Genomic DNA, 24,378 nt, shown 5'->3' with positions numbered 1-24,378 from the left:
TATGCATTTTAGAATTATTATTTTTTTTAATCAAGAAGAGTTGTTGAATTTAGTAAATACATTTTTTTAATAAAATAAGAATAGGTAGATGCTTCCTTAACGTGCTGTATGTGCCTGTATCTTATACCTCAAAAGTCAGCATCATGCTAAATAGGTAACTTACTAAAGTCAAAACAAGACAAAGATGTTCATTGTCACCAATATTATTTTACATTGTAGTAGAAATACTAGCCAGTAAGGCAAAAGAAAAAAATTAAAAGTGTAAGAATAGTAACATTTATAGATGATATTCATAGATGATATTATTTTATACCTGGAAAATCAAAGAGAATTAACCTAAAAACTACTTACAAATGGCAAGAAAGTTCAAGAAGGATATCAAGAGCTTTTGTTGTCTAATTAATTGAGTAAATATTTATTGCATACTACTATGTGTCAGGCTCTTTTCCATGTGCTGGGAATCTAGTAGAGAACAAAATTCCTATCTTTGTGGAATTTATAATGTAGCAAGGAACAATAATTATGAAGAGATATAGTAGAAGAAAAGACTCTAGGTATGGTATCTAAAAATATGGACTACTTAGGGATATATTTATTAAGAAATATATAGCATATTAACATAAATATACAGTGAGGAAGACAAGCCCTACCAGATATTAAAATATCTGTATTTAATAATTAAAAGTATATTACCATTGTGTGTAAAGACAGACTAATGGAACTGAATTGAAAGTCTTATAGTAGATCCAAAAACTTACAAGTGTTAACATCTGGTGAAGGTTGCGTCTTAAATAGGTTCAATGAATGGTGTGTGGGAAAAATAAAATTGGATCATACCTTCCAAGGTGTACCAGGAAGAATTCCATATGGATTAAACATTGAATCATATGCAGTAATGATCATAGCAAAGAGTATGGTTTCTGGAGCCAGACTGCCTGAGTTTAAATTCTGATTCCAATCACTATGTGACCTTGAGCATTAACTGTGTGGCTTAGCTTCCTCATCTCTAAAGGGGGAAAATAATTGTACCTGCCTTGCGGTATTGTTGTGAACATTAAATAAGTAAAGCACATAAAGTATTTAGAACACTGCATGGAAATTAGAAGGTACTAAATAAGCATTAGGTGTTATTTTTTATCAAGATATAAGAAAAGATACAGGGCTTCCCTGGTGGCACAGTGGTTGAGAGTCCGCCTGCCGATGCAGGGGACGTGGGTTCGTGCCCCGGTCCGGGAAGATCCCACATGCTGCGAAGCAGCTGGGCCCGTGATCCATGGCCACTGAGCCTGCGTGTCTGGAGCCTGTGCTCCACAACGGGAGAGGCCACAACAGTGACAGGACTGCGTACCACAAAAAAAAAAAAAAAAAAAAAGATACAAAGGAATAATATTAGGAATATAGCTATATATCGTAGATTAAACAAATAATAATAGAATACAGTGAACAACTGTATTCCAATAAATTTGAAAATGTGTATGAAATGTATATTAGAAAATATAAATGGCTATAACTTACTCAAGAAGAAATAGAAATTATTTCAATAAACTAAGAATGTTTAAAAAAACTGAATCTGTAATGGAAAGTTCTCCCTCCACAAGACTGCAGTCTTATATTTTTCAAAGGTACTTCTTGTCTTCACCCCTTTTATTTTTATAAATTGAAATACATATGATAAAGTCCACAAGTGTTAAATGGGCAGTGATGATTTTTGACAATGTATATACCTGTGTAACCACAATCCCAAATCAAGATGTAGAATGTTTCCATCACTCTAAAAGTTTCCTTGTGCTCATTTCCAGTTAGCATCTTCTATCTCTCCATCACCAGTTGTTTTGCTTTCTATCACCATAGCTTAGTTTTACCTGTTCTAGAACTTCTTATAAATGGAATCATACGTCATATATTTTTTTTGTCTGATGTCTTTTGATCAACATAAAGTTTTTGAGATTCATCCAATTTGATATAGTATCAACAGATCTTTCCTTATTGCTAGAGTAGTCTTCCACTGTGTAAATATGTGACAGTTTATCCACCCACCTGCTGATGGTCATTTGAGTTTTTTCCAGTTTTGAACTGTTACGAATATAGCTCCTATGAACAGCCTTTTACCCACGTGGCTTTATAGATGAGTTCTCTTTTATTTTTAAGAAAGGAATAATTGGGGACTTCCCTGGTGGTCCAGTGGTTAAGAATCCGTGCTTCCACTGCAGAGGTTTGATCCCTGGACAGGGAACTAAGATCCTGAATGCCGCGTGGTGCGGCCAAAAAAAGGAAAGGAATAATTGAATTCTGTATAAATTTCTTTTGAAATTTTGATAAGCCATTTATCTCACTTTATGAAGATAGTAAAACCTTAACAACAAAATTTGACAAGGGTAGTACAAGAAGAGAATGTTACATAGCACAATATCACTTATGAATATAAAAATAAAAGTTTTAAAAATAACTTTTAATTAATTATTTTAGGCTGCATCTGGTCTTAGTTGCGGCACATGGGATCTTCACTGCAGCATGCGGGATCTTTCCTTGTGGCACGTGGGCTTCTCTCTAGTTGTGGCATGCGGGTTTTTCTCTCTCTAGTTGTGGTGCGCGTGCTTCAGAGCGTGTGGGCTTTGTAGTTTGCAACACGCGGGCTCTCTAGTTGAGGTGCGTAGGTTCAGTAGTTGTGGCGCGTGGGCTAATTTGCCCCGTGGCATGTGGGATCTTAGTTCCCCAACCAGGGATCGAACCCTCATCCCCTGCACTGGAAGGCGGATTCTTTACCACTGGACCACCAGGGGAGTCCTTAAAAATAAAAGTTTTAAAAAATCAAATTCAGGGGCTTCCCTGGTGGCGCAGTGGTTGAGAGTCCACCTGCCGATGCAGGGGACACGGGTTCGTGCCCCGGTCCGGGAGGATCCCACATGCCGCGGAGCGGCTGGGCCCGTGGGCCATGGCCGCTGAGCCTGCGCGTCTGGAGCCTCTGCTCCGCAGCGGGAGAGGCCACAGCAGTGAGAGGCCTGCGTGACGAAAAAAAAAAAAAATCAAATTCAGCAGTGTATATATTATGAGTGCTAAGACAAGCGTATTTTTCAATTTAATATCTCTGTAATTTTTAAATAAAGGGCTTCTAAAATTATAGTAGTCAATTTATTCTCTTTTAGTGGCACATGCCATAATGGTGCATCTTTACAGTCAGTGGAGTTTTAGATTCAGTGATAGATGGCACATTAAAAAAAAAAGTATGGCCATGTAGGTTTTATTCCAGGATGCAAGGGAGTTTCAACATTAGAAAATCTATTAGAGTAACACACTGTATTAATAGGTTAAAAGAGGAAAATAAACTCAACACCAAAAATGACAACAAAATTGAATATCCACTCCTGATACTTTTAGCAATTTGGGAGGAGAAGGTAATTCTCCTAATATTGAGTTTCTACTGGAAATATAAACCAAAGATCACACTTAATGGTGAAATATGAGAAACATTCCCATGAAAACTGGAAGCAAAATGAGAATGCTTCTATGAAGAAAATCCTATTCACAATAGCAACAAAACTCTAAGGTATCCAAGACTATCAATAGCAAAAGATGTGTAAGCTCTCTGTGGAAAAATATTCAATATTATTGAAGGACATAAAAGAAGACTCATAACTAATATATAAGGTATTTATATACATTAATTAAGATATGTGTCTGTAATGTTAATTAACTTGATACATGGATGGGAAGAGTCATATTGCAAAGATATAATTTCTCTTCAGATTAATCTGTGAAGTCATTGTGATTCCCATCAAAATCTCAGTATGTTTTATGGAACATATTAAGCTAATTCTAGCATTTATCTGGAAGAGCCATGGCAATTTAAAAACATGGTCTACTGGTATAGAGAGGTCATTATAGAGCTCTCATAATTAAGACAGTAGTCTAGGTGTAGATGGGTGAGCATACCTCTGTTTGCCTGTGACGGTTCCAGTTCATGCCTATTGTCCTGGTCATTGTTAATAGGCTCCCTTTCGTTCTAAAGATTTTTGATTAAAATTGCATGGAAGTCCTGAAACAGATCCACTTGATTTCTGACCGAGGTGCTATTAGAAATCAGTAGTGAAAGGTTGTCATTCAATAAATGGTATTGGGACAGAAAGAAATATAGTGTGGCCTTTATCTTACACTACACAGAAAAATTAATTCCAGGGAGATTAAAGACTTGAAAAGTAAAACTTTAAAACTTTTAAAAGAAAATATAGGACACTATCCTTATGAGCCCTGGAAGGAGAGGATAAGGGAGATTTCTTAGGACAAAAAATGCAAATTTTGAGAGTAGAATGATGGTTGACAGAAGCTGGGGGTATGGGAAATAGGGAGAAGTTGGTCAAAGAGTACAAACTTTAGGTTATAAGATGAATAAGGTCTGAGGAGCTAATGTATAGCATGGTTATTATAGTTGATAATATTGTATTGCTAAGAGAGTAGAATGGAAGTGTTCACACCAAAAAAAAAAAAAAAGTAAATATGTGAGATGAGATAATGGATATGTTAACTCAGTGGTGGGGATCCTTTCACAATGTGATGTACATCAGATTAATCATCATGTTGTACTTTAAATATATTACAATTTTATTTGTCAATTATACCTCAGTAAAGCTGAAAAAAGTGAAAAAAGACAAAAAATACAAATTATAAATTGTAAGACTATATTAGCATTAAACAATGTTTTTACGAGTAAGAAAGACACTATAAACAACGTGGAAAAACAAGCCCACATGCGGAGAGAAGAGATTTGTAACACATGTACTTAAATCTGAGGAAATGAAATTCCTGAAGATTAACCAAAAACAAACAGCACACACACAGTATAAAAAAATGGCACGGGATTTTAACTGGCATTTTACCGAAGAGGAATCTAAGATGACCATTGATAATGTAAAAAAGAGTCTTAACCTTAGTAGTAATCCTGCTAGTAAAGTTGAAGATGTACATGTCTTTTATCATAGCAATTCCACTTCTAGATAGCCTAGGGAAATGTTCCCATATGAGTACAAGGAGGTATTTGTAAAAATATTCATTTCGGAATTTTGTGTAATAGCAAAATAAAAATCTAAAACAATCTAAAATTGTTGGAAACAATCTAAATTCCATAATCAGGAGCATTCATAGATAAATTGGATCTGTGAAAATATTCCATATAGCATTTAAATTAATGAACTAGAACAATATGTATCAACATGGATACATTTTAGAAACATAACATTAGAATAAAACCAAGTTGCAAAAGGCTACACACAGTTTGGTATCAATTATAAAGTTTAAAGACATTCAGAAAAATATATAGTCTTATGGTTACATATATATGTACTAATAATATAAAATATGCATGATATAGTAAGCACCAAATTCAGGATTGTGGTTGCTAACCTCTGGGGAGTGGAGGAAGGGGGTGGTATCAGGAAGGGTAATGAGATACTTGGGGAGTGGCAGTACTATCTATAATGTCTTGTTAAATATTTTACATTTTATTAATTGTTACAAGTGTATAAATACAATTTATTTCTCTTATTAAGTTTTAATATTTCCTGGTTTTTACATAGACAAAAATATTACTGATGTTTATAAATCCTGTCTTTGTAATTCCTTTAGTCTCCTTTAAAATCTGAGAATTCTACCAGTAGCAGTTATGTATAATGACTATGCAGTTTAATATTTAAAAAAATAAAGAATAAAATACAGTTTTCCCCTTATCTAAAAATGGTCTAAGTAATTTCTAAGGTTCCTTCCAGCACTAAAGTGTACTTCTTTGATGTTTCTGAACAAGAGAAAAATCTTTTCTTAATATAGCATTTCTGAGAGTTGAGGTTATAAATTCAAATATGGAGGACTATGAAGACAGTTCCTATGCAGGCTGCTGTTTTCAGTCTGTCTATCTGCCTGTCTGTATTAAGCAGTCATCTATCATCTGTAACAGGGGTCAGCAAACTTTTTCTATAAAGGGCCAGATAGGAAATATTTTAGGCTTTGAAGGCTATAGTCTGTCAGAACTATTGAACTCTGCCTTTTTAGTGGGTTAGCTGCCACAAAGGTTTGCAACACTTTTTATTATTCAAATGTAAAAACAAACACAAAAACTGGCATGATTTAGTTTGTTATTAGTTAGATTTGGATATCTTACAAGCCTTTGACTTAACATCTGTAAATAGCTTTATATAATAATATAGATCACTATTAAGTAGTTTCAATCATTTTTCGAATCAGCTTTGTGAAGCAATTCTTTTTGTGTTGTCATGACCTGCAGTAATTGAAAATGTATTTATTTACATTTATGTTCAGGGTCTAGGAAGTATATTTTTCCCTGTTCAGTTTCATGGGCTAGAAGGTAGTATGTTTTGCGGGTATCAAGTAATTACGGCTCTTCTCTGTATGCAGAAAGTAGGCCTACCATGGCCACATTGGAATCTGTGCAAATCTAAAGGAAGAATGGTAAGATTTAACCTCAATGAAAATTACCACAGTACTTTTTATCTCCAGAACACTGAAATTGCATGTGTTTAAAAAAGTTTGAATATGAATCAGAGCTAGGATTTGAACCCATAAAGAAATAGTCTAAAGAAATATATGTTCTTAGAGTATTAATTTTAAAAGAAGTTGAGATTTTCAGACAAAATGGTTATCTTACCAAGTAACTGATTGTGTTTATTTTTCCCAACTAAAAATTGAATGCGTCTGTCTTTTTTCAGGGACATCAAACCTGACAATATATTGATGGATATGAATGGACATATTCGGTTAGCAGATTTTGGTTCATGCCTGAAGCTGATGGAAGATGGAACGGTAAATAAAGATAAATCTTAAACTGTTTGACCCACAGACATCTCCCTTACTGCTTGTTTTCTTTATCTGTTTTAGAAGCCATCTATTTATATTATCTATCAAACATCCTTCCATCCATTTGTCTTTCTGTGCTTTACTTCCCTCCACTTAGGCATACTTACTCATAATAGGGCTTGTCTAAAAAGTCATATACCATTTTCAACTGCTTATATTAATGATCTTAAGATTTATACACTATACCTTTTATGAGACTCTTGTTTGTTCCTTTTTTAGCTGAACTGTTTATTATTGTACTTGAGATATTTCCACAGTTCCGGAGGAGTGAAGAAAATAAATCCCACATGGAAAACGAATATGTGACTTCTTCACTTTCATTTCTTTTCTCTTTCTTTACTAGTTGTCTGGTTTTCCTGGGGGACAGTGTTCAACAAGCGAATGCTTTTATCAGAAAGTCCTCTAGGCTGATTCAGTTTTATGTTACCATTTACTTTAGTTCTGCTAACCCTAGGCCCCTCCGTTATATTCTCTCACTTACTTAAAAGTTTACATGCCCCAATTGTTTTCCCTGTTTGTTATTGTTGTTGTTATTGTTGTAGTATTTACCTCAATTTCCTGGTTGTATAGCATACATCCAAATATATATCATTTTAATTGGCAGAAACTCTTTGGAGAGTAATTTAGTATAATACATTGCAAAAGCCACGAAAATGTCACATTATTCTGGACCAGCAATTTGACTTCTGAAAATTTATCCTAAGGAGATAACTTTTTTTAAAAGGATTATATGACTTCTGCCTCTAGCCATTGATGGAGGGAGTAATTGATACCAAATTGTTCTTTCACTATAAATAACTGTAAAACTGGATTTGAAACAACTGTTTTTAGGCAGTGGACAACAGGCAACACAAGGCTGTTATCTCTGAGAGAAGTTAATTCATGAGGTATGCCTCACCATTTCCCAGGATTGGGACAGTTTGCTGACTCTGATGCAGAAAGCTAGAGTTAAAGCAGAGTTTAACCGTCTTACAGAGCTGAGGAGGAGGAGATCAGAGTTGGGTTAGCTGAGGCAGCTGGAATCTGCAGGGCTTACCATTGGAAAGGAGGGAGTTGTGCATAGAGAGGGCCTAAAATATCCATATGGGGCTATCTCATGACGGTTGGTCTGTACATATGTCGTACAGTTGTCCCTTGGTATCTGTGGGGGATTGGTTCCAGGACTGCCCCCCTGCCATGGATAGTAAAATCTGCAGATGCTCAAGTAAGTCCCTGATATAAAATGATGTAGTATTTTCATATAACCTATGCACATCCTCCTGTATACTTTATATCATCTCTAGATTACTTATAATACCTAATACAATGTAAATGCTATATAAATAGTTGTAAATACAATGTAAATGCTATGTAAATAGTTGCCAGCGTGTGACAGATTCAAGTTTTGCTTTGGGGAACTTTCTGGAAAATTTTTTAAAAACTATTTTTGATCCATGATTGGTTGAATCTGCAAATGTGGAACCAGCAGATATAGAGGGACAACTGTATAAGAACGTATGAGAATTACCAAAGAGTAGATGCTATCCATTTGAAAATCGAGCAGATTACTCGAAATCAAGCAGCGCTGGAGGAGATACAGCACTAGGGGACATTGGAATATTGGCTAGTTAAGATGTTTGTAACATGTAAGACTTACTCTAAGCCTATCTAACAGCCTAAAACCAAGTTCTGATAAGATCAACGGAGTTTGAAAGTGGTCCTCCAAATAAAGGGGTTGAGATGAATCTTAGGTTTTCTATAAATTGCCTTTAAAGGGTATAAGTGTAAGCCAGCCCATGTTCAAGGAGATCAGTTAGCATTTTCTTATCTGCTTAAAGGAGAATTTAATATTCTTCAGAGGAAGATAATAGAATTCATACTGTCCACAATGTTTTATTGACAGTGGCCAGCATTCAGTCAAAAATCACTAGACCAAACAAAAATAGAGGGTAGGGTAAGTGATTGTGATACAGAATTGAAAAATAAAAGTAGTCAGTAAAAACCTGGCTAGCACAGACGTTGGAGTTGCCAGAGACTTAATGAAACTATCATATATATGTTGAAAGAATCAAAGGAATATAATAGTCTTAAAGATTACACAGATGAGGAATCTCTGCAGAAAAATAAATCAAACGGATCTTTTAGAACTTGAAAATTATAGTAATCGAAATAAAAAATTCACAGGAGGAGGTTAAGAGTAGATTAGAAATGAGAGAAGAAAGAGCCAGTGAATTTGAAGACAGATTAATAGAGATGAAACAGTCTGAAGAACACAGAGGAAAAGATTGAAACAAAATCAATATAGGCTCAGATATCCATACAGTTAGAATCCTAGTAAAAGTGTGATAGTAACAGAAAACATTTGTAAGAATTAATGGCTGAAACTTACCAAATGTGATGAAAAACACAGATATAAAATCCTAGCATAGGGCTTCCCTGGTGGCGCAGTGGTTGAGAGTCCACCTGCTGATGCAGGGGACACGGGTTTGTGCCCCGGTCCAGGAAGATCCCACATGCCGCGGAGCGGCTAGGCCTATGAGCCATGGCCGCTGCGCCTGCACGTCCGGAGCCTGTGCTCCACAATGGGAGAGGCCACAACAGCGAGAGGCCCGCGTACCGCAAAAAAAAAAAAAAAAAAAAAAAAAAAAATCCTAGTGTATCTCAAGGTAATAAACGGAACCACACCTGGCTACATCACAGTTAAACTGCTGAAACTTAAAGAAAAAAAATTGAAAGCAGCCAGAAGAAAAAACACTTTACATACTGTGGGAAAACGGTAAAAATAACCACTGAACTCTCATCAGAAATCACGGAATGCTATCTTTAAAGTGCTGAAAGAAAAAAAAAAAGTCTGTAAATCAAGAATTCTATATCAAACAAAAATATTCTTCAAAAATGAAGGTGAATTAAAGACATTTTCAGGTAAATGAAAGAGGCCTAGATGCTAAAGAATGTCCTTCACACCAAAGGAAATGACACCATTTGGATACTTAGCTATATGATAAAGCATATCAGATACGATAAATAAGATTTACAGGATAAAGGAAAAAGATTATATTAATCTTTCTTTTAAAATTTACATAAAAGGTATCTGACTGTTAAAAGCGAAAATAAAATTGTAATGTGGGGCTTGTGACATAGGTAGAAGTAATAGATATGACAGTAGTTACACAAACAATGTAAGACCGGTGTATGTAATTATTCTGCTCTAAGATAACTGCATGTGTTTGAAGTATATAGTGGGAAGTGGATAGTGCCAGGTATGACATGAGAGGGAGAGAAATAGCATGGTGGTCTAAGTTGAGAAAACACAGATTAAAGTCAGGTAGGCTGTGGTATCAGAAAGTTGTGGTCCACAATTCCAGAAAAGAGAGAGCTACACTGAGAAAGAATTCCAGGGGAAGAGGTAGTGTTTCCTCAGTCCTGCATGTTATAAGCCCCTTAAAGTTGGGGCTCCTCCTTTGGAGTCTGGTGTTCAGTCCTCCAAGTCCCTGTGCATTCCAGAATGCATTGAGTACTGTTTCTGTCTATATGAGTTGCCCCTGATCAGATTTATTCCTAAAATTCTAGTATGTCTTCCTAGTCATTCATTTTTTATTAATGATCTCAAATAATTTTCCTGGACATGATAGCATGTTGGTCCTCCATTTAGAAAATTATAATGAAGAAACCTTCTTTTTTCTTTTCCTTTCTACTTCATTTTTTATGTGACGTATACATGTTTTAGGAAGACATGAGAAGAAACAGCATTCCTTTGTCCTGGTTCTTTCCCACCTCCAACTGTCTTTTTCTGCAAGCAGACACATAAAAATCTTTTAGCTCTTTCTTCCGTTGTTTCTTCTACTTATGTATTTTTTATTATTGTATTCATGCTACTGCCTCTTGTTATTTAGTTTTAGATATTATCTATTAATTTCCTACCATGGAAGATGAGGATACAGGTCTTTTATACCTGTCTCAACCAACCCTTACACTTCCTCTTCATCTTCCCAGTGTTGTGATTATCACATAATCTTTCATTAAATCCTGTTCAGTTTTTTAATAATTATATAAATATTATTCATAGCTGTGCCATATTATTTATTTTAATTACCTTTCTTTTCTTGGACAGCTCTTTGTTCTCCCTGAAGTAAGTGACCCCTTTACTTTGCTTAGTTTTTCTGTATAATTCTCACTAGTTTATCCCCAGACTCTCTACCACACATTAAGAAATTGAGCAATTCCTTTCTCTCTTAGACACAGTAAATAACTTAGTGGCTCCTTTGTCTGGAGGCGTGCATACTCTCATTCTAGTCTAGACTGTCCTATAGGCCTACTGGAGATAGGCCTATCTCCTATCTCCAGTTCTCTGATGAGAACTGTCATCCTAGACATACCTTCCCTTATCATCATGGAATTTGTGTGTCGCTCTCTAGTAATGGATCCTCTGTTTCCTGGATCCATGTCTGTCTTTCATCTCATTTGGTGGTAGCTGCCTAAGAAAGGTTCCAGTGGAAGTAAATATTTCATAATCTTGCATGTGTGAAAAATGCCTTCATTTCTTCTCTCATACTTGAGTGATAATTTATCTAGACTGGACATGGTATGATGGATTTGAACTTATTTTTCTCTTAGAATTTAGAAGACATTGCATTGTGTTCTAATTTACTGTTGTGACATCTGATGCCGTCCTAATTCTCAGTACTTCTGTTATAACCTTCGCCCCTTATTTGGAAGCTTTTAGGATGTTCTGTTTATTTCCGGTGTTCTGAAACGTTGTGATTATATAACTCTGTGTGGATCATCATTTATTATTATTGAAGCAGTTGCTTCAATTTTAACCTTTCCCAAAGTTTGTGACTTTCCAAATTAAGTTTCAACTTGCTTTTTAGGTCTCACGTCTGAGTCAAAATTATACCGTCTTAATCACTATACCTTTGTAAGAAGTCAGTTTCTGTGAGAGGGTGTCCTGCTGTCATTCCTTTTCTGTCTCTAAAATTGTTTTGGCTATTCTTGGCCACTTGTTTTTCCATATGATTGTTAGGATTATATTACTAGTTTATATACATACATGCAGACATATACAAACACCCTTTCACATATACAAGCTTGTAGACCTGCACTGAATTTAGAGATTAATTATGGGAAAATTTTTGTCTATAACATGAAGTCTTCCCATCTGTGAGTATGGTATCTCCATTGTTTTAGGTTTTCTCTTATGTCTGTTAATGAAGTTTTATAATAATGTTCAGGTAAAGGTAAATCTATTACCTTTATTTGTTAGATTTTTTCCTAGACACTTCATGGATTTTTTTTTTTTTGGCTATTATAAATGGATAACTTTTAAAAATTTGCATTTTAATAGCTTGTTGCTCTTCTTTAGGACCACAGTTGATTTTTGCATATTCATCTTGAAACTAGCAAGCTCACTAAATTTTTCTATTAGTTCAAAATAATTTGTAGATTCTATGTGTATATGTATATTTTTCTATATAGACAATCTTATAATCTGCAAATAATGACACAGCCTTGTGTTTTGTCCTTTCCAGTCCTTACACCGTTATTTTGCTATATTTTTTTCTCATCATGCAGTCAGTGACCTTAAACACAATATTAGATAGGTGTAGTAATTGGGAGCTTCTTTGCCTTGTTGCTGACTTTATTGGTATTTTTTCTGTAGTTTCAAATTAAGTATGATGTTTGCTGTAATCTTTTGGTATATATTCTTCATCAGATTAAGGAGATTTCTATTTCTGATTACCAAGAGTTTGTTATGGTTTTTAATACTGTGTAATCAAGTGATTTTTCTGCATCCATTGAGATAATACCAGGGTGTTTTTCCTTCAGTCTGTTAATACGATGAATGACATAGATTGTCCAGTGTTAAATCATCCATTCTTTGGATATAAACATAACTTTATCATCAAGTTATACTGATATAGTTGAACAAACTGCTAGATTGACCATGCTAAAATTCTATATTGAATTGTTACCTGAGATTCATACCTGACATTGATCATATCTGAGCTTGCAGTATAATTTTCCTTCTCAAATTTTTCTTACCTGTCTTGTTTTGTATTTAGGTTATTTTAGCCTTATAAAATAAACAGGGGAGCCATATCCGCTGCCCTTACCCATTTTGGGTTTAGAACAGTTATATAATACTGGGGTTATCTGTTCCTTTTTTTTTTGCGGTACGCGGGCCTCTCACTGTTGTGGCCTCTCTCGTTGCGGAGCACAGGCTCCGGACACGCAGGCTCAGCGGCCATGGCTCACGGGCCTAGCTGCTTCGTGGCATGTGGGATCTTCCCGGACTGGGGCACGAACCCGTGTCCCCTGCATCGGCAGGCGGACTCTCAACCACTGCGCCACCAGGGAAGCCCTCTATTTTTTATATAATTGGTAGAACGCACTTTTAAATCACCTTTGCTTTGGTGAGGTTTTGTTTTCTTCTGTTTTATTTTGTTTGTTTTCCAGGTAGATTTTATACTATTGATTCAAATTTTTTAATGGTTATAGGTCTCTTTGGTTTTCTATTTCTTCCTGAGTCAGTTTTGGTAAGTTATATTTTTTTCTATGAAAATTATCTATTTTCTCTGAGTTTTCAATTTTATTGGTATAAAGTTGTTCAGATTGCACTCTTTCTAGTTTTAAAATCTCTGTTACATGTGTAGTTTTGCCCTTTTATCATTCCTGATGTTATTTGTGCTTTACTTTTCTTCATAAGTTTTGACATAGAGTATTTTACTAAATATTTTCCAGCTTTAGTTAGAACTCTTCTGTGGACCATTAATTATTTAGATGTGTGCCTTTTAGTATTCATAGTGTTATGTTTACTTATTTGGCTGTTTATAGAAAGTTTTCTTTTACTGGAGAGTGGATCTATTACCAGTTTTTTAACATTTGTCAAGATTGCTTTTAATTTTGTAACAGGCCAATTGTTATAACTGTTACATGTTTGTTTGAAAATAATACATTTTTTCCTAACTTTTGGGTGCAGGTTTCTATATATGTCCGTAAGATTACAGTTATTAACTTTGTTGTTCAAAATTTTAATATTCTTACCAGTTTTATTTCTTTCTGATCTATTATTTATTATTTAAAAATCCTTATTATGATGTTGAATTTATTAATTTTCCCTTGAACTTATCAATGTTTTCACAACTCTTTTGTAGCTATGTTGATAGTTACGTATTATTCAGAATTGCTCTTCCAGGGTATTTTCTAATTATGTTAATAAATCTTTAAAAATCATAATAATCATCTTGGCCTTAGAATCTAATTTGACTGATATTAATACAGCTACCTTAACCTTCTTTGGTTTAACATATGCCTGGTATATCTTTTCCATCCTTCTATTTTTAACCTTTCTTTGTCTTTATGTTTAGGTGCATTAAGCAGATTATTGCTGATTTTTTAAAAATTTGTTCATTTTGGTTTTATTTGTCATCTACTGTGATGACTCTGTCTTTTGATAGTTGAATTTAATCCATTTATGAATTTCATTATTAATATGTTTGTATTTATTTCTAGTATATTGTCTTGTACTATTTGCTATAGGTTTTGCTTGTTTGTTTGCATGTGTGCTTCTCCCGCACACCCCACTTCTTCCCTTCCTTCTATTGGCTGGGTCAAATTTATTTTTATTTCTTTTTTTCTTCTTCAGAAGTTATACATTCTATTTCAAATATTTTAATGTTTATCTTAAAAATTTTAGCATTTATCCTTTATGTAAAGTCTAGAGACAATCAGTTTCTCCACCATATTCCTAATTAAAGAAAAAACTTAATTTGTCTTATACCATCTACAAAAATTAACTCAAAATAGATCAAAAACCTAAATGTAAGAGCTAAAACTCTAAAACTCTTGGAAGAAAACATAGTGGGCAGGGGAGAAGTTTTATGACTTTTATTTGACAATGATTTCTTGGATGTGACACCAAGCAATAGGCAACAAAAGAAAAAATAGACAAATTGGACTACACCATCACTAAAAATTTCTGTGCATCAAAGGACACAGTTATCTTAGTGAGAAAGTAGCCTATGGAATGGGAGAAAATAGTTGTAAATCTATGTCTGATAAGAGGTTGCTATCCAGAATATATAAAGAACCCCTACAACTCAGTAACAAACTAACAACCCAATTCAAAATAAGCTAAGGACTTGAAATGCCATTTCTTCTAAGAAGATAGACAAATGGCCAGCAAGCCCATGACAGGATGCTCAGCATCACTAGTCATTAGGGAAATGCACATCTAAACCATAATGAGATACTACCTCACACCTATTAGGATGGCTACTATAAAAAAAAAAAAGTTTTGGCAAAGATGTGGGAAAATTGGAATCCTTGTGTACTGTTGATGGAGATGTAAAAGGCTGTAGCCGCTGTGGAAAACAGTATGGCAATTCTTCAGAAAACTAAAAATAGAATTACCATATGATCCAGCAGTTCCACTTCTGGGTACATGCTCCACAGAATTTAAAGCAGGGTCTCAAAGAGATATTTGTTCACCCATGTTCATTGCACGATTATTCCCAAAAGTCAAGGGATGTAAGCAACTCAGGTGTCCATCGTTGGATGAATGGATAAAAAAAAATGTGGTATATACATACACTGGAATATTATTCAGCCTTAAAATTCTGATACATGCTACAACAAGGATAGACCTTCTTAAAAACATGTCAAGTGATATAAGCCAGACACAAAAGAACAAACATTGTACGATTTCACTTACATGAAGTACCTAGAGTAGTCAAATTCATGGAAAGTATAGTGGTGGTTGCCAGGGCCTGGGAGGAGGAGGGAATAGGGGAATTACTGCTTAATAGATTTTCAGTTTTGCAAGATGAAAAGAGTTTTAGAGATGGTGGTGATGGTTGCACAACAATGTAAATGTACTTAATGCCACTGAACTGTACACTTAGAAATGGTTATAACGGTAAATTTTATATTATGGGTGTTTTACCACAATTAAAAATGATAATTAAAAAGTAAATAAAAATTAGAAAACCAAGAATCTTAGAACATTGTAATCCTAACTGCTCCCTCAGTAACATGTTGTTTTCTAGTATTTTAGTTCCATCTTATTTTTCAGCCTTCAAGTAGTTGTTCCTTCCTCCTCCTCCATCTCCTTTTTCTGTTGCCCCTGCTCCTCCTCCTTATCTTACTCTTTGTTGTCCTGTTTCTCCTTCTCTTTGTCATTATTTTATCCAATTAATAACCATTTAGATGTATGTTAAAGTTTACTAATATCTTTGTTCATAATTGCTTCTAGTATCACATTCTTCCATCTGGGTTATATATATATATATATATTTTTTTTTTTTTTTTTTTTTTGCGGTATGCAGGCCTCTCACTGCTGTGGCCTCTCCCGTTGTGGAGCACAGGCTCCGGACGCGCAGGCTCAGCAGCCATGGCTCAGGGGCCCAGCCGCTCCGCGGCATGTGGGATCTTCCCGGACCGGGTCATGAACCCGTGTCCCCTGTATCGGCAGGCAGACTCTTAACCACTGCACCACCAGGGAAGCGCTGGGTTATATTTCTTGATTCTGAAGTATATCCTTTAGTACTTTTGTTCAACTGAAAAGGGCTGCAAGTGATAGTTCACTCAATCTTTGTATGAAAATATCTTTATTTAACCCTCATTCCTATATTATAATTTAGGTAGGTAGGGAATATAATATTGACAATTATTTTGTCTCATCACTTTGAAAATACAATTCCATTTTCTTCTGACTGCTGTGTTAGTATTAATAATTCAGCTGTCACTCTAATTGTCATTCCTTAGTAGAAAAATCTCTTTATTCTCTAATGTTTTTAAGATCTCTTGCCTTTGGTGCTCTGCAGTTTAACTACAGTGTGTATAGTAGTGGATCCGATTTCATTTATTTTTTCATATCTTTTATCTCAATGACTACTTTTTTCCATATCTAGGACCTCTCTTTAATTTTTTTATCTTTTTCTTATGTTTTTGATTTCTTAATATGTCTAATAATTTTAAACATACTTATTTCATGAAGTGGAACTGATAATTGTTAGAGGTCTAATTGTTTGGATTTCTGACTTTTGCTTGTAATAGAATGTCTCTTCATTTTGTTATATTATTGGATTGTGAGCTCATCTTCAATGGCCTTTTATGTGTGAGAATTATATGTGGCCAAGTTTGAGCATGTGTCCTCCACGGTAGTTTTGAATTTGTTATGCCAGGCTTTCTAGGGGCACCTAGCCTGGTGCCAGTATTTTTGCCAGTTTCTTGGCTTGAGAACTTCTGAGCAGCAGAGAAACCCTGTGAATTAGAATTCCAAATGGTGGGACTATGTGACCTAAAGTTATGAATTTCTAAAGGAGGAAATTTTTTTCACATATCAGTCACAGTCAAGATAGACAAAATGTCTTAATCTTTCTCTGCTGAGTGGCAGATTTTTATAATTCACCTTTTCCTTACAATATGCCTTTTAGGGTAAAGGTTATATGGGGCAGCCTCTCACTTCAAACGTCCTATAAGTTCAAGGTCTTTCCTTTTGTCCTTATGTATATGTTAAAAGCCAAGTGCCTAGAAAATGAAAACCAGTATTTCTCCAACTGCACTCCTGCTTCAGTGTTTATCGTGCTGGTTCTCAATCATTTCTTGATTCTGGGCCCCTAAGACTGTCTCTTTATTTAAAGACTCATTTATGTATTTATAAAAATGGTTGTTATATTTTATCTAGTACTTTTAAGAGTTTGTAGTAGAAGAGTTTTCAAATTACTTAATCTCAGTATTGCCAAGGAGGAAGTCTATTCTAATGATTATTAAGAATGGTAATTTAGTCTAGAAAACTCAGAGTATTAACCATTATTTTATCTTGAGAATGTTCATTGCTTGATATGTTCTCTTAAAACATAAAGAACCAATTTTCTTTTACTTTGGAATACCTTACAAGACATGTGCCCAGGATCATTTTTAGCTGTTGTTTTCTAATTTACATCCAACTGGCCATAATTGTATGCCCAGCTCTTTTTCTCTGTTGGGACTTTATTTTTTGAAGGATATATTTTTTTCCCTTTTATAATTTTTTTAAATAGATAAGTAGTTTGCAGGACATTGTTAACATTTATTTCCTTAGGTTTTCATTAAAGTGTTTTAAAATAATCTCCAGTCTGCTCATAGTATTAGCCAGACTTTTTTATTTTTCCCCCTAATTAATTGTAAAATTTTCACAGTCCCATTTTTCATATGTAAGTGTTGGATGGATAATATCAATAATAAGAATGTTCTAAAATATATATTCAATTTGTGGTTAGTGGCTGTGGTGTTCAAACCATATTGTTACCCTAAATGTAGTCAATTAAGTAACAGCTATAATAAACGTTCTATAGTGTTAAAAAATCTGGAGAACTTGTTGGTGTGGTGCTTATATAAATTTTAACTTATATGGACAAGGAGGCTAAATTCAGATAATGACGAAGTTGTTGTTAGGAAGTAATGCTATTGTATTTTTAAGTAAATGTTTCTAATTTAAAATTATCATTTGTTTCTAATATATTATGGTAGATTACTAAAAATGTGAACTTCTTCAGGTACAGTCCTCAGTGGCTGTTGGAACTCCAGATTATATCTCTCCTGAAATCCTTCAAGCCATGGAAGATGGAAAAGGCAGATATGGACCTGAGTGTGACTGGTGGTCTTTGGGGGTCTGTATGTATGAAATGCTTTATGGAGAAACACCATTTTATGCAGAATCTCTGGTGGAAACATATGGAAAAATCATGAATCACAAAGTTAGTATATTTTACTAATTTTCAAATTAATGTGGTAAATAATACATATATTCAATAAAATGTGATATTTAAAAAAATGATTTTCCAAGAACAATAAACAATCTAATTTCTATGCTAATAAGGGACATGACAAATATGAGTAATCAAGATCCATAAATTATGCATAAAATTATTAGTTTTCACCTTCTCCTGTATTTCATTAGAGGTGCTAATAAGTAGAAAATTAAATGTTCTCTTCAGTAGAATAACAAAGATCATAAGCAGATAATTTATATCATTACTACTATAGTATAAGTATAATCATGACTAGAATGCATTTAAAATTCTCAATCTTAATAGTAATAAATAAAATGCAAATTAAAATAAGAAGGGCATCCTTTTCTTCCCCGTCAAATTGGCAAAGATGAAAAGAAAAATAGTACTTGTTACTGTAAATAATCCAGTGAGGTGGAAATTGTTAGACGTTGTTGATAGAAATGTGAATTGATATAATCTTTCTGTCAAGAAGTTTATAAGTATGCATCGACAGCCTTAAAAAAAAAATGGTTAAAACATTTGGTTGAGTAACTTCAGTTCTAGGAATCTACCCTAAGGAAAATATTCGTAGAACAAGGATATATGTACAAAGATACCTATCCCAGTATTATTTATGGTCACCAAACATTGGAAACAGTCCAGATGCAGAGCAGGAAAGAATGAATAAACTTTAATCCATTTAGTACCAAGTGAAATAGATTGTACAAGAAGAGGAAGAGTCTGATTATCAGTCTCAGAAGATTGTGAGCAATTGCAGAAACCTAGAATATGAATAGGAATATCCCATAAAGGGAGGGACAGTCTGTTCTTTTTAATTTGTTCTGGTGATACAATTATGATTAATTGCTACACATATATATAAATCAGTCTTATAGAGTCAATGCTTTTCTACCTGGCTGCAAAGATAATCTGCTAAGTAGTAACGAAGAGTTGAAAGACAAGAAATAGCTACAAAGTTGTAAATAGCATGTAAAGCATTTCAGATAGAAATCATTGTACTATAACATGGTTGTTAAGAGCACAGATTCTGGAATCAGACAGTCTCAGTTCAAATCAGTTTATTACCATTTATTAGTTGTGTGACATCAAGCAAATGCTTGAACTGTTTCTTTGTTTCCTCTTCTATAAACTTAGAGTAATAGGAGTATCTACCTTATACAGTTGCTCTGAGGATTAAATGAGCTAAAGGAGTAACGCACTTCTCGTAGTGTAAAGTACGTATTACAGTCTTTAAAAATGTTCCATACTATTAATCATTAGTATGTGACTTATATGAATATTATCAATCATATACACTATTAAAATACTGAGTCACATTCTACTACATTTAATGAATTCATTTTGACAGCATTTAAGGTGTTTTAGCATTTAACTTATTCTTTCTGTAGTGCATCTATGACTAAGTCACATATGAAATGAAAACTTCTTTTAGGAAAATTATCCTTTTTACTTTATTCCTGCATCTCTTTTAGTATCAGTACTTTGTACCATATATTCTTATTATTTAAAAACAATTTTTATTGGAGTATAATTGCTTTACACTGTTGTAGGACAGTGTACCATATATATTTATTAGATATTTTTTAAAGAAAATGTATTTTTAAGATAGTCAGTGCTAACATCAACCTACTTAGTAAATTGAATAGTGATTTATATTTTGTTTCTATATTTTGTTATATTTTGTTTCTATTATTCTGTGTTTAGGAGAGGTTTCAGTTTCCAGCTCAAGTGGCTGATGTCTCTGAAAATGCTAAGGATCTTATTCGAAGGCTCATTTGTAGCAGAGAACATCGACTTGGTCAAAATGGAATAGAAGACTTTAAGAAACACCCATTTTTCAGTGGAATTGATTGGGATAATATTCGAAACTGTGAAGCACCTTACATTCCAGAAGTTAGTAGCCCAACAGATACATCAAATTTTGATGTGGATGATGATTGTTTAAAGAATTCTGTGAGTATGACATTGTAAAGAAGTTCTGTCCTTCTGCTTTTTTTTCTTTTTTTTGTAAATATGGTTATAAAGTAATTCTATAGACCACCTTACCAATTATCAAACAGTTATCGTGGCTTCTAGTATTTACTCTCCCTAAATCAAGAAATTAAAAGAGCTAACTGAGGTGAGCATAGTTATTCATGACTAGGAGCTAAATTAAAATTCAAAGATTTACTTCTTAGATTAGTTATGTCATTAGGTTTCTTAAGAAGAGGACAAATTAGGGGCTTCCTTGGTGGCGCAGTGGTTGAGAGTCCGCCTGCCGATGCAGGGGACACGGGTTCGTGCCCCGGTCTGGGAGGAGCCCACGTGCGCCCGTGAGCCATGGCCACTGAGCCTGCGCGTCCGGAGCCTGTTGCTCCGCAACGGGAGAGGCCACAACAGTGAGAGGCCCGCGTACCGCAAAAAAAAAAGAGGACAAATTAGATGCTTTAAAAAGTGGACTTCATGATGGCAGAGTGAAGACATTGGCAAATCTCTCCTTAAAAACCACCTTGAAACTGGGCAAAATTGTCAAAAACAGCCATTTCAGGGCTTAATAAATCAACCCGAGGTAAATAAATTGAGAAGCATTTATTCATGAAATACTGTTGAACTTTGGTTAAAAACAGCCCTCCCAACTTTTCCCTCAGCTTAATGGGGACGGTAGAACTGCTAGCATGGAGCTGCTTGTAAAAACCAGCCGTTTTGCTGACAGAGGGAGCTGACTTGATTGTAGAGCTAAATATCTATGCCCAGTGGTGTTGCCACTAAAAATAGCAAACTTGGTAGGAAATGAATGGGGAGAGAAAATCTATAGCCTTATTAACCTAAAGTTATAGCTGTGTTTGCAGCAGGTGGCTGACCAGTGGATTAGCCAAATAGTCCTCTGTTTTCAGTTTGTGGGCCATACCAAAGCAGGCCAGCATAGTTTGTCAACCTCTGCTCTAAACCATTAGGTTATATTAAATTAAAATTTAGGGAAATAACACAATTTTTTTTCTTTTGTCTTTTTAGCCTTCTTAATTTTTAAAAAAATTTTATTGGAGTACAGTTGATTTACAAGGTTGTGTTAGTTTCTGCTATATAGCAAAGTGAATCAGTTATACAAATACATATATCCACTCTTTTTTAGATTGTCCTCCCATATAGGTCATTACAGAGTATTGAGAAGTGTTCCCTCTGCTATACAGTAGTTCCTTAGCCTTCTTATTTTGAACTTTCATTTTTATTCAGTTATTTCTTATGGGTTTAATTCTGCACTAAGAATTTACTTTTCACTGTTCAGTAAGTACCGTATTCAAGACAGATAAGAACTTCTCTTATACTTTCCTTACTGAACCTCACAAGAAAGAATTAAATGGAGTTTCCTCATCAGTTTTTTTTTATTACAAGGATTACTGTTAACAGGAATTGTGAGTCATTCCAAATTAAATACACAGTAAAGTTGATTCTGACTATTTGCTATAGTTATGTTCAGTAAAGTTGCTGCAAATACTGTATTAGTGAATCCTGAACCATTGTTCCTAGGGGAAATACACAGTCAGGTTCCTGTGAGCCTCTGGTCACAATGTTCTCATCAACCAATCAGTGCAATACATTAGCTACACAATACCTTGTTTGATGTGTGTTTCTATTTAAAGACACCTTATTTAACATATATTGTCAATTCATTGATGTCAAACTCATGGCCAACGGCACTGTGACTCATGCTGGAATGAAGCGTGTCTAACACACATTTCTTTTGTAAGGCACATTACAGCCTTCTTGTTTGGACACAATAGATGGCATCTCAGCACTGCTCTTGGAGGCCATTTTAGATAGCAAAATCACCTGTAAGAAACACAAAAATGAGAAAAATGTGGCACATGTAGACATTGAAAAAAACCCACTTGTTTATAGTATGAGAGCTGAAACAAGAAGGCATACGTCTCCTTGTTCAACTCCAGCTGGTAACATGTGCGTAGCGCAACTCAATTTTTTCTTTGCTCTGCAAGTGTCTGCAAATGACTACAAAAGTATTTGTGAATGTTGATTTTGGGCTACAAATAAATTTTAGCGACTAGGCAAATTTGCAAATATGGAATATGTGAATATGTGAATAATGATTCTACTCAGTATCCGTCAGACTTTAAATCTTTCTTTTCATTTTATTAGAATTCTACAATAGCAATATTTATGGTCTAAATTTTTTATCACTAAATGTCTGTACCAAACTTAGCAATGTTTCTAAATTGATCAGTCACCTACTTACTATTGACAGGTAATATTTATAGCCCAGCCTGCAGTTTATAGTTATTCATTTCTTACCAGATGTTTTTTCCTCCTTTAGGAAACAATGCCCCCACCAACACATACTGCATTTTCTGGTCACCATCTGCCATTTGTTGGTTTTACATATACTAGTAGCTGGTAAGTTTGAAAAGTTAACATGATTTGGATGATTTAAGTCAAATTAAAAATGAATTGAGGTTTTAAAAAATATAATGCATAAGAGAGCCTTGTAAAAAATTTTTTAGAAAAAGGGTGAAGCTACTGGAAAAAGTTAGACATTACAAAGTGAATAGAACATATAAGGATCTTAACTCATTTGAGAGGACAAATAGAGAGCTCAGAATCTAACGCTTAGCAACGGGGCAGGAATTAGAAGAGTCCCATGCTATTGAATAAATATTTTCTAGGTGTCAAGCATCAGAACTTTCAACCCACTGATCTTAACATTCTTTTCACTGACCCTCATTCCACTCATATCTTCTCTTTCCTCCTTACCTTTCCTTAAATATCATTGAGAATGACTATAGTCACTCCTTGGGTGCCCCCTCAATTCCTTGACTGTCTATTATTCTGTAACACTGGTTTTGCTAAGTTGACATTCATCATTACAGTTACGTTTTCTGCCTATACCTGTGCAGTTCAAAGTGTCTAGAGAAAAATATCTGTCCATTCTTACTGGTCTCACTTTAAGTTCATGATTACCAACCTCAGGTGCCACTTATTGCTGCCTGGCAAATATACTGTGTTACCCTAGTGTATTCACTCTTCCACTCTCCTAGGTAACTATTTCATACTTTATACTTTTCCTCTAAAACCCTTGTCATACTTAGTCTCACCTGATGATCTCGCTTCCTCTTTCACAGAGAGGTTGAAGCGATCAGCAGACAACTTCCCCAAGTTCCCATCACCACATTTACCACCTTCACACCGCGGGACCCATGTAGTCTTCTTTTTATGGATGACGGTGTGATCTCCCTAGCTAAGCCGCATCCCTTCTTTCTTCTCTTACTTACTCTAGCGCATTGCTGTTACATCATAAATTTTTCCCTTTCTGTGTCATTTGCATAACAGATCATTTCCATCAGCTCACAAACATGCAGTTTTTTCTCCCATCTTAAAGCACAATATAAAAACTGTTCATCTAACTTTCTTTACCTGCTACCAACCATTTTTCTGCTCTTAATTGTAGGAGAGTTACTTCAAATTGTTGTCTGTACTTTGTCCATTTTTCTCATACTCTTCTTTCTTGGCACCACTCCAGTCAGGTTATGCTCCCATCACTTCATGCAAACTGCTTTTATCCATGTCACCACTGACCTCCATGTTGCTAAGTTTAGCAATCATTTCTCAATCCTAGTCTGACTTATTTGCCTAGTCTCATCTCATTTGTCCCAGCTCCTTCCCATTAAAACACTGTCCTGTTAGCTTCCAGAGCACTTGCCTCGTTTCTCCTTACCTTTCTGGCCACCCCTTCTCATTCTCCACATTCCTCCTAATCTCCCTGTGTCCTATCACTTCA

The 24,378-nt window shown here is 34.7% G+C and overlaps 1 protein-coding gene across 7 annotated transcripts in view; it reads left to right on the top strand.

Moving 5' to 3' along the window:
* CDC42BPA (CDC42 binding protein kinase alpha) overlaps positions 1–24,378 on the top strand; it is a 328,619-nt gene that overhangs the window by 155,593 nt on the left and 148,648 nt on the right. For all 7 annotated transcript variants that reach the window (XM_082834424.1, XM_082834427.1, XM_082834423.1 and 4 more), the window contains exons 6-9: positions 6,711–6,804; positions 18,375–18,575; positions 20,316–20,564; positions 22,918–22,997. In XM_082834424.1, coding sequence (XP_082690550.1) covers positions 6,711–6,804; positions 18,375–18,575; positions 20,316–20,564; positions 22,918–22,997 — 624 coding nt within the window. The remainder of the gene's footprint in view (positions 1–6,710; positions 6,805–18,374; positions 18,576–20,315; positions 20,565–22,917; positions 22,998–24,378) is intronic.

The sequence above is a fragment of the Leucopleurus acutus genome, assembly GCF_964270905.1.
Source record: "Leucopleurus acutus genome assembly, chromosome: 2".
Lineage (NCBI taxonomy): Eukaryota > Metazoa > Chordata > Mammalia > Artiodactyla > Delphinidae > Leucopleurus > Leucopleurus acutus.
This window is presented reverse-complemented; position numbering and strand designations above follow the sequence as displayed.